The sequence below is a fragment of the Cetorhinus maximus genome, chromosome 10 (assembly GCF_964194155.1).
Source record: "Cetorhinus maximus chromosome 10, sCetMax3.hap1.1, whole genome shotgun sequence".
Classification (NCBI taxonomy): Eukaryota; Metazoa; Chordata; class Chondrichthyes; order Lamniformes; family Cetorhinidae; genus Cetorhinus; species Cetorhinus maximus.
Window position 1 is genome coordinate 54,501,403 of NC_135888.1, and position 12,074 is coordinate 54,513,476.

Consider the following 12,074-nt stretch of genomic DNA (forward strand, 5'->3'; position numbering starts at 1 on the left):
TTTTTTTTGATGGGTCCGAATACCAAGAGGAAATTATCAAACATGTTAAATGTCTGCAACTCAGCAGACATACTGAGAGTCGCAGAGTGCAAGATATAGCTGCCAATCTGGCAGAGCAGCTTTTCAGACCTGTACGTTCAAGTGAGGCTATCAGTTTGGCGCTGGATGAATGCAAAGATATTAACGGCATTGCTCAGCTTTGCAAATGGGTTTGTTGTGTTGGCAGTGATCTGAACATGAGAGAAGAATTTTTCAAACTCTTGGGAATACATGGGCAAGGACAGGGCTCAGTATTTTACGCGGCATTTACTGATTGTTTCGAAGAGCATGAGTTACCTTTGGGAAAGATTGTATCAGTTATAACAGATGGGTGCCCCTCCATGACAGGAACACACCATGGACTTGTAGCTTTGTTGAAAGCTGTGTACCTGACATATTTGGTGTGCATTGCATAATACACCAAGAAGCGCTCTGCGCTAAACTTGACAAGGGAGACAGATTGAAAGCTGTAATGGACAAAGTGATACAGATTATTAACTTCATACACGCTCGCCCCCTGCATCACCATCAGTTTGTGGAACTTGTGGACCAAATTGAAACAGAATATGGAGACCTTATCATGCACACTGAAGTGCGCTGGCTAAGCTGTACTAAAGTACTGGACTGCTTCCTGGCACTTCTACAAGAAATCAAGCAGCTTTTTGCTCAGGAACCTCAAATATACTCAGAGTTAGAAGACGGAAACTGGATTTTGGATGTGACTTTTCTCGCCAACATCACAGGTCACCTGAACGTGTTAAATGAGTCATTTCAGTGGGGAAAAAATTATCTCTTGCCCACACTAGTTGCTGGTGTCAGAAAATTCATGCTGCACTTCAGTTAATATCCACTTAGTTACCTTCATGTGACTACACTCACTTCCCAAATTTGAAAAATATGCTGGAAAAATATTCTGATCAAGGACATGAAAATGATCCATCAGTTCACATACAAGTGCTGTCTACACTGGCAGAGCGTTTTGAGAACCATCTTTCTTCTCTGAGTGATCTGAAGCCCTGCCTCTCATTGCTCTCAAATCCATTTGAATTTGATCTGAGCATATGTGGCATTATACATCAAAGGCTTGGGGTCAATAAAAGGAAGTTTGAGGATGAATTAATTCATGTTCATGCCCTGGATGAAGATGAAATTAACCAACTAAAGAGGAAAGGTATACAAGAACTTTGGTTGAATATCCCCGGTCCAGTTCTCCAGCGTTGCATTGCAAAGCTGATTTCAATCTTTGGATCAACATACACATGTGAGCAGACTTTTTCTGCTATGGGACACATCAAACGCAAGAAGTGCAACAGGCTAACGGATAGAAACCTCGGTGCTGACTTGTGGTCCATTGAGATGAAGGAAGGCCACTCATGCGACCCACTCACTAGCCTTGGTTGCCCATCAGTGATATAATTCCTTTGCATCCTTGACCACCCTCGGCTGTGGCAGCTTGAAGTGGGAATGCAGTTGTTAAAATACATTTGCACCTGGCTGAAAGAAAAACACGGTTAGTCTGTACACCATCCAATCAAATTATGGGCCAACTTTAGCCTTTGGAAGATTTGTGCTTCCCTCTGGGTCAGACAAAGCAGGTCACCCACTATGGAGAATTTTTCAATGGTATTACAAGTAACAACATCCCAACTCAGCCCTCCCACCATCACTGATGTCCATTGCCACTGATCTGAGAGACTTATAAAACTTGATGCCAAAAGGAGATCACCATTGTAAAGTACAGGTCCGATAATCTAGTAATATAAACACTGCCACTTTGAGGGGAAAGCTTGTGGAAGTATGATAAATGAATGATCTGAAACTCACAGTAGATATCATGATGCTTATTACATGCAGTGTCAAAGCAGAGTTTTTTGCAAAAAGGTAAATTACAAGAAACATTTAATTCACTCTTCTCCCTCTCCATCCTGCCCAACAAAAAAAATCTCTGAAAGTGAAATATGGTCGATGCTGGAAATCTGAAATAAAAACAGAAAATGCTTGAAATACTCAGCAGGCCAGGCAGCATCTGTGGAGGAAGAAACAGAATTAATGGTTCAGGTTGATGATCTTTCATCGAAAACTAATCTCCCCTCATTATAATAAAGGAATCATTTTCAGGAACAGTGTATGACAAAGCTATGTCCCATATCCCTCATCCAGGGAAGTGCAAATGAAGCTCATGAAATAAAATTATCTCCTTTAAATATTGTATAGAAGATTGATAAATATGAAACTAAATTAGGTGAGTTGTTGGACCTTGCTGCCCTGATTTTTCTGGAAAAACCTGGGATAAATCACTGCTCAGGTAAGTTTGTTGTCCCTATTGTCATTGGGCTAGCATTTCTGCACCAAGGCAGGAAGTGTAGGTTAGGTTTGGCAACAATATTATCGTCCCTGCAGGCTGTAGCCAAATGCTAGGGTAATTTCTGCTTGTCAAATGGGCACTATGAAAAAAATGGAGCTGTGCATTATTCTGCCTTCCTCCCTCTTTGTATACCCAAGATAGTGGTGGTTGGGAGAGAGTTCTTAAGTTGGGATTCAGCCCAGTCTTCCAATGATATCAGAGACCATGTTTATGAACACACATTTTTTGAGAGAGGTGATTTTGAAGCTTGTCCTGGTGAGCCACAGTAAAAATTTTCTGAGCACTTGCTGGCTAAGGATGCTGATAAGAGGTGCACGATTAGCGGGAGGAGACTTTGGCCTGAGTGGGAATTTGGTTCAAAGTGGGAATTCAGTGCCTAGGGGGAAAGACTGTAGGTAAGGATTACTGCAAGAAGTGCAACTTAGAATAGTATGTTGGGAGTTGGGTAATTAAGGGAGTTAGGGGAGGAAGGGAAAGAGGTACTCTTTTGCTTTCTGCTTTCTGACTTTCTCAGCCTTCAAGTGGTCCTACTCTGCTACAGGAGAAGAAGTTAGTTATTTAGTGAGTATCTGGTAAGTGACTAAGGTTTATTCTATTCCAAGGGTTCAAAATAGCCTAGCAACTGGTGGTAAGGTTAATAAAGTAGATAAAAACAGAAGTAAAATGTATATTGAATAAATTAATTAAATAGTTAATTATAACACATTAAGGATGTCAGGACAGGTGATGTATCACAGCTGCAGCATGTGGGAGCCCCTGGGTGCCAGTTTGATCCAGGGCAAACATGTCTGCAGTAAGTGTTTGAAGTTTGAGCAGCTTTGGCTCAGAGTTTATGAGCTGGAGGCTCAACTGCAGACACTGCGATGCATTAGGGAGGTTACTTGGATTCCAAGTTACTTGGATTCTTTGTACCAGGAGGCAGTCACACATCTTAGGACAGGGTCTTCTGGTTTGGTCAGTGGTCAGGGACAGGAGAATGTGACAGCGAGTGAGGCAGGTAAGGGGACTCAGAGGGTAGGAGTGCAGGAGCCTCAGACCTTGCAATTGTCCAACAGGTTTGAGGTTTTTTCAGCTTGTTTGGATGAGTGGGGGCTGTAGGGTGGATGAGCTAACTGGAACCACGGAACAGAAGCAATTCAAGCGGAGGGGGGAGCAAAAAGGAATGTAGTGATAGTAGGGGATAATATAGACAGAGGGATTGACACCATACTCTGCAGCAAAGACTGTGAGTCCAGATGGCTGTGTTGCCTGCCCGGTTCCAGGGTTCGGGAAATCAGCTCGGGGCTGGAGAGGAACTTGGAGGAGTCGCCGCAGTTCATGTAGGTACCAACGACATAAAAGGATAAAACTAAAAGCTCTGTATCTAGATGCATGTAGCATTCAAAACAAAAGAGATGAACTGAGAGTCCATGTAGAAATAAATAATTATGATCTGATAGCCATTAGAGAGACATGGCTGCAGGAGGACGTGGAGTGGGACCTGAATATTGAAGGGTACAGGGTATTCAGGAAGGACAGGAAGCGAGGAAAAGGTAGAGGGGTGGCTCTGTTAGTTAATAATGGTATTAGCACAATAGAGAGGGATGACCTAACTTCAGGAAATCAGGATGTGGAAACGGTTTGGGTAGAGATGAGAAATGATAAAGGCAAGAAGTCACTTGTGGGTGTTGTGTACAGGCCCGCTAACAGTAACCACATTGTAGGGTGGAGCATAATGGATGAAATAATCGGAGCTTGTCAGAAAGGCACGGTGATAATCATGGGAGATTTTAATTTATATATAGGCAGGAAAAGTCAGATGGGCAACGATAGCCTAGATGAGGAGTACATTGAATGGGGATAGTTTCTTAGAACAGCATGTTCTGGAGCCAACCAGAGAACAGGCTATACTAGACCTGGTATTGTGCAATGAGATGGGAGTAATTAATGATCTCATAGTGAAGGCGCCCCTCGGTAGCAGCAACTTCAATATGATTGAATTTTACATTCAGCTTGAGGGAGGGAGGAGTGGGTCTGAGACTGTGGGCAATTATGACGGCATTAATTAAATAAGGGCAATTATGACGGCATGAAAGTTGAGCTGGCTAAAGTGAATTGGCAAATTAGGTTAAGGAATAGGTCATTAGAGATTCTGTGGCAAAAGTTTAAGGTGATATTTCAGAATGCACAGAATAGATATATTCCAATGAGTAAGAAAAAGTCCAAAGGATGGACACATCTTTTGTGGTTAACTAGAAAGGTTAAAGGTAGTATCAAACTTAAAGAAAAAGCATATAATTGTGCAAAGACAGGTGGCAAGTCAGAAGTTTGGATAGAATATAAGGAACAGCAAAGAATGACTAAAAGACTAATGAGGGAAAAATTAGAGTATGAGAGAAAGCTAGCCAGAAATATAAAAGCAGATAGTAAGAGTTTTTATAATATTTTAAAAAGAAACGAGTTAACAAAGTGAGCGTTGGTCCTGTAGAAAGTGAGTCTAGAGAATTGATAATGGAAAAAAAGGTGACAGATACATTGAACAGATATTTTGCATCAGCTTTCACAATAGAAGATACAAGTAATATCCCAGAAGCAGCTATAAACCAGGAAATGGAAGTGGTGGAGGAAGTCAGGAAAATTACAGTCACCAGAGAGTGGTACTGAGTAAATTGTTGGAGCTGCAGGCTAATAAGAGCCCAGGAACTGATGGACTTCATCCCAGGGCCTTAAAAGAAGTGTCTAGTGAGATAGTTGATACATTGCTTTTAATTTTCCAAAACTCCCTTGATTCGGGAAAGGCCCCATTAGATTAGAAGATAGCAAATGTAATTCCAGTATTCAAAAAGAGAGGGAGACAGAAAGCGGGAAACTACAGGCCAGTCAGCTTAACATCTGTCATAGGGAAAATGTTAGAAGCTATTAAGGAAGTTATAGCCGGGCACTTGGATAGGCTCAAGGTCATCATGCAGAGCCAACATGATTTTGTGAAACGGAAATCATGTTTAACCAACCTATTGGAGTTCTTTGAGGAAGTAACATGCGCTGTGGATAAAGGAGAAACTGGTGGATGTACTGTACCTAGATTTCCAGAAGGCATTTGATAAAGTGTCACATCAAAGGTTATTGCAGAAAATAAAAGCTCATGGCATAGGGGGTAACATATTGGCATGGATACAAGGTTGGCTGGCTAACAGGAAGCAGAGAGTAGGCATAAATGGGTCTTTTTCAAATTGGCAAGATGTAACAAGTGCTGTGCCACAGAGATCAATGCTGGGACCTCAACTGTTTAAAATTTATATAAATGACTTTGATGAAGGGATGGGTGGGATGGCTGCCAAATTTGCTGATGACACAAAGATAGGTAGGGAAGTAAGTTGTGAAGAGGATGTAAGGAGGTTACAAAAAGACATAGATGGGTTAAGTGAGTGTACAAAGATCTGGCAAATGGAGTATAATATAGGAAAATGTGAAATTGTCCATTTTGGCAGGAAGAAAAGGGAAGCATAATATCGAAATGGTGAGAGATTGCAGAGCTCTGAGGTGCAGAAGGATCTGGGTGTCCTAGTGCATGAATCACAAAAGGCTGGTATGCAGGTACAGCAAGTAATTAGGAAATCTAATAGAATGTTATCATTTATTGTAAGGAGAATTGAATAAAAAGTAGGGCGGTTATGCTTCAGTTGTACAGGGCACTAGTGAGACCTCATTGGAAGTACTGTGTATAGTATTGGCCACCTTATTTAAGGAAGTATGTAAATGCGTTGGAAGCAGTTCAGAAAAGGTTCACCAGACTAATACCTGGAATGGGTGTGTTTTCTTATTAGAAAAGGTTGGACAAACTAGGCTTGTATCCACTGGAGTTTAGAACAGTAAGGGGCGACTTGATGGAAACATATAAGACCCTGAGGGGTCTTGACAGGGTGGATGAGGAGAGGATGTTTCCTCTTGTGGGAGAACCTAGAACTCGGGGGTCACTGTTTAAAAATTAGGGGTCGCCGATTTAAAACAGAGATGAGGCAAAAATTTTTCACTCAAGGGGTCATGAGCCTTTGGAACTCTCTTCCTGAAAAGGTGGTGGAAACAGAGTCTTTGAATATTTTTAAGGCAGAGGTGGATAGATTATCAGGTGTAGATGGGATGCAGATTTCAGGTTACTATCAGATCAGCCATGATCTTATGAAATGGCAGAGCAGGCTCGAGTGGCTGAATGGCCTGCTCCTGCTCCTTGTTCGTATGATACTTGCCAATCTGAAAAACAAAATCTTCAATTTAACTTTTTCCTTCATTTCTGTCTTTCCTATACATCTTCCTCATTTCTTTAACACCACTGTATTTTCCCTTCTTAACATCTTTCCTTTCTCTTCCTTAGCTTCTCTCTTTCTTCCTGTACCGTTCTCTACTATCCTACTGCTTTCTTTACCCTTCCATTTTTCTTCCTCTTCCTCCACTGCGCTCTCCACTGCGCTATTCTTTTCCCTCCTTCACTCCTCTCTCTCCACATTTGCTGCACTTTCTCCCCCTCAAACCTCCCTCCCATTCAAGAACTGGTACTTATGTGACATCAAGCTTGGGTTTTAAAAGGCTGAAGATTGAAACTATACACGGATTTTATGGGGAGCGTACTGCTCACTCCCCTGTAAGGAAAGTCAGTCCCATATCGACTGACCTGAAATAAGGCTCTCTGCAATGATAACACGCTGGGGGCGGCCTTAGGCAACAAAGAGTGGGACTTCCGCCCCCAAGAGCTGCCTGCCAACCTGATTGGCCGGCAGCTCTTGCAGTCCCAGCAGCACCAGAACTCAGGAGTGGGCACTGCTGGAACTGCAGCAATGTGCCTGGAAGAGGATCATGGTGACTCCCGGGCTTTTAGGGCGGGGAGGGATCGTGCATCCTATGGAGGGGGTGGGGGCTGGGTTTTGGAGGACAGGCAGGGAGGCACAAAGTGGGGGTACAATCTTAGGAGGGAGTTGTCCCCAGTGCACACAGGGCAGCCCCACAAAGGGTGTTCCTGCCCTTCCCACTCTCACCTACCTTCCACTGCCCAGCTTATTGTGGCAGTGAAGGAAGATTGAGAGCCTTAAGTGGCAATAACTGGCCACTTGAGGGCCTCAATAGGCCGAACGACAGGCGGGCTTGTGGGCACCTTACCCATCTCCCATATTATGGGGACCTGGTTGGGGGTGGGCAGGAAGCCAATGGGCTAGTCACCTGACACATTTTACATGCTCCCCTCAGAGTCCCCCACCAAGTAAATGCCTGGTGAGGTGGCAATAAAATCCAGCCCTATAATTTCAGAAATGCTAATTCAAATTGCATTCAGTCATTCATTCATTTCTCAGCTCCTTCACCAGATTGTTCAATGTGCAGATTCAGTCTCTGATTGTTAACAAAGTATAATGTGAAAGTAACTTTTTTTAAAAAGCAGTAATTTGGTCCAGTGTTAAAAGGCAGTTCTGCAAATATGTTATTCCCCTGCTACTGACTAAAGTTGCTATCTCTGCTTCTACAGCATTCTTGTGTCCTATCTGTTCCAGCTCTCGGAGGGGAACATCCTGGACTGGTCCAGCTGGTGAAAACAGACTAGACTCCTTGGTGTTGGGTGGAAAAATCAGATTTTTAAAAAACAAAGGATAAAACCATTAGATTTTGATACTGCATTCTATTTGCATCAATTGAAAGCTGTATGAAAACCACTCATAATTTAAAAAATGATGCAGTGCAGATGGCTTAGTTGCTGAATAGCCTAAACTGAAACCGACTATATGTCATGTGTTTTGATATACTACACATTTACAAATATGTAGATGGTGAATAGGCAGAGCAGCAGCACAGTTGGTCACTACCAATATCCCACAGGGTGTTCAGCAGCAAATCTGCCTCAGTTTGCTTCCCACACTCCCGTAGGTAAAATGTCCGTCCAGGTATCAACCTTCACCACATGTGAAATCAGCATCCTAGGAATCGCTCCCTTCAGGAGAAGAGGAGAGGAAGTTGAGAACTTAACTCATTCTAAGATGCCACCATATTCACATTCTAATTGGGATTATTTGTTCCTTCAAGCTTCAAGCAGCTTTAATTTCCATAGTGATCTGTATAAAAGAGAATGTTTTCTGTGCTGGATCATTCACTTTGCTCCTTTCAAATGTGTTTATGGCGTGCAATGCATGTAGTGCTTTTTGTACAAAGCGTTTATTCAGCATTATACATGTTTCTTCTTTGTTATTTGGCACTCTGTATAACAGCGCTTCCAGCTTAAGCCAATTAAAGTCATTCTCGTGCAGTAAAACTGAGGATCTTGTCTCCAGAAGCTATAAGGAGCAGACGATCCTCATTATTTTTAATAAAAACTGATATATTATATCGACTGTGCAAGTATGAAGGTCAATATTTCCTGTTCACATTATGCAATAATCTTTCGTTCTTTGGTTATCTATCAAGGTTTAGAGAAAAGAAAAAAATGCCTTTAACTGTGAACAACAACAGTCTGAGATTTGACTATTATTGGCTCATTGCATCTCCATCTGCTGTCTAATAACATAAAAATCAATTACTCTGCCTTTTTTTTCTCCAACAGTGCATGTTGATTGGCCTGTCACGGGACCTCAGAGGGATTGCCTTTGCTCTGAACACAAAAGCCAGCTACACCATGCTGTTCAACTGGCTGTATCCTTGCTACAGTGTTACAGTGCCAGGGTTGTACAAAGTGAGCCATTAGCTGAATGCTCTCACGCTTTGGGAAAGGAGGAAACTGCATTAGCTGGGATATTCTCCAGTTCAGCCGAAGTCCTGCCCTAAAATGCTAGCAGCAGGTCTCCCCTCCTCCATCTACCCTGTAGCCCCAGGGCCTGTTGACCTCTTCTGTGATCCATGCCTTTGTAGCCTAATTGTACCAGAACAGTGTTTTGGGAGGAGAGAGACAGAGATGGGAGAGCAGATGTAGTCTGGAAGGGAAACAGTTAGAGGGAGTGGTGTGTGTGCATTGTTTTTCCTTAAAATATATATTAATTATTTGTGTGAAACCCTGACTGCTTCTTCCATCTGGAATTTTGTTTTTTTAATGTGGAAAAGTGTGTGCATGGAGCAGTATCATAAATTCACCAGTTGTCTTGGTGAGTAGCACTGAGCTATCCTGAAGCATTCCCCTAACTGAGCAGAGAGCCACATTATACCATCCAAACCTATTTCTTCCTGTTCTTCAGAATATGTGCTGCTTCAAACCTCAGAGTATAGGATTGACAGGGTGATCTTCTATTCATTTATTGTTTTTTGAAAGTGCTCCAGATATTGCATTTGTCAGCATGTTTTTTTGCTGTAGGAAACCTAATGACCTGAGAATGGATTAAAGCAGAGTAATGGGGATGAGATGAAGGCACTTTAGCCAGTAGATGGCAGTACTGAGTGCAGTACTTCAGAATTTGAAAAGAAAAATTGTGGTACCAGTTTTTTATTTCCAGATTTTTAAAACTGATTTCAGCCTCTCAAACTGACATGATAGTATCTGAACTCATCTTCTAATTCAGGCCTCTGGGTTATTAGTCTAGTAACATAACCACTACAGTACCGTACCATGTAGCTTTGTTACTGTAATATTAACTCTACAGTACAGAGCGCTTGAAATACAATTGCATATCTAACCTTAACTGTGCTCAGATTGTTATCCCCACCCTTTTTACAATGACTCTTGCTATGATTATTTTATTTTAAGTTTAATGTGACCTTTAGCATATAAGGAAAGAGTAGGGGAGTGGGACTTATTGGATAGCTCCTTCTAAGAAGCAACAAAAGCATGATGAGCTGATTGGCTTCCTTCTGCGCTACAGGATTCTTTGATGTTCTGTCCTACCTGTTATAAATTTTCTTTCTCTCTCCATTTGATACATTTTGTTTTGCATCTTTTCATTTCTTCTGTCTCCTTGCTCCCACAACCCATTTTTGAGGCAGGAGAAATTTGATTAAAATCAACCCTCTGACAAAGGCTGCTGTAGATTACATGTTTTCAACATCAGAGGCAAGATTGGGGTGTAAATCAATATTCCTGTCACTCCCACAGTGTAATAGCACCTGGAAAGGTAAACTCAGCCATAGTAAATTAAACTTTCCTTCCTTGAGGCCAGTGAAGAGGGGAGAAAGGATCAAAGTACAAGCCAAGCAGTACCCACTTTTATATATTTTGTTTTATAGCAGGCTCTTGCTGTAATTTCTGTTGACAGAAGAAGCACAATTGTGTTTTTATCCAAAATTTAAGTCTCAATGAAAGATAAAGAGGTTTGTAAGAAAACTGCAGTATGAGACTCATCTATTGGAAATGTAAATATTTCAAACTGTCAGTAAGACAAAGTGAGGAAGAACAGCTAGCTTTACTCGTGGCAGGGTAGGTCCTAGCATGGTTCTGATCATTTAAAATGCAGGGATGTACCCCTAGCCCTTGTTTATGGATCCTGGGATTTGAATTCAACTCAGGAAGATGGGATGAAAATCATCCCCAGTTGTTATGTTCTAAATGGAGTGAGCTTGGGAGGTCTCGGTCCAGTTCCAAATGAACACGGAGTCAAGTCATAAAACCACCTCCAAGTGGACATCATAGGATGTTACAGTACAAAAGGAGGCCTTTCAGCCCACTATACCTGTGCCTGCTCTTTGAAACAACTACCAATTAATTCCACACCCTGCTTATTCTCCATAGCCCTGCAATTGTCATTTAATTGACATGCTTACTCTGAGAAGTCATAAAATGTCCCATTAGGAAATTGAAATGTCACACTAGAATAGTAGGAGCAGCTTTATTTTGTATTTAATCCCTTATGTTTACAGCCTTGGAGTGCTTGATACTGACACAAATGTCTGCAGTAGCAAGTGCTTCATTCGCCAGTGCTGGTATCTCTCTACATAATGAGCACAAAAATCCCCAAAATTAAAAATAAATGCTGTCAAAATAACAACAAGGCTAATGATGCTCAGTGTTATTTATGGATAAATGCTACAGCAACTTCAGGCGAGGAACAGATATGCAGTTAAAGGTAAATGTTGTCCAAGTTGTGCCTCTTATAAAATCTGCAGAAATGGCATCTCACCCTGAGACTCCCTACTTTTCTTAGGAACTTGCTGTATTTACCTATTAAAGGAATACTAAAATCATCACAGAGGTTAGGTCTCATAATTATCAACATTGTGTATTCTTTTAACAGCATGTTAGCTATTAATGACTGGCAACCAACATCTCCAGCACTGAAAATGAACTATTTCAAGTATGAAGTCTCATTCCTTCAGAACTTGAATTTTTCAGATTTTTAAAATGTTAAATACAAAATAAGCTTACCTTTCCTTTCTGTCTCTCTTTTCTCTTTCTTACCCTCTATTTAACTTTCTGTAACTGATTTGAGATTTAAAAAATCCTTTCTAATACATTCTCATTCTCAGTTTTAATTTGAATAGTTATTTCACCACAGTGACCAAACGGAATCAGGAACTGACAAATTCATCAATTGGGCAAATTAATCCATTGGGCTCTCAGGAAAAGCCTCCTTTTGTGCTTTCTTCTTTTAAATAAGGGGGCCATGGTTTTTGGGACAATATGTGGCTTGATGGTTCAGGATTACATAGTGTAGTCCTTTGCCATAGCATGACTTCACAGAGTTACAGAACAATCATTTTTGGAAAAGTGTTGGTGCTGTTTATTTCTCAATCCTTAAAT

The 12,074-nt window shown here is 41.4% G+C and overlaps 1 protein-coding gene across 1 annotated transcript in view; it reads left to right on the plus strand.

The window, feature by feature from the left end:
• The window catches only part of LOC144685323 (ran-binding protein 17-like), a 947,082-nt gene that overhangs the window by 652,923 nt on the left and 282,085 nt on the right, over positions 1–12,074 (plus strand). The window contains exon 20 of the mRNA XM_078549733.1: positions 8,958–9,046. Within this exon, the coding sequence (XP_078405859.1) occupies positions 8,958–9,046 (89 nt within the window). The remainder of the gene's footprint in view (positions 1–8,957; positions 9,047–12,074) is intronic.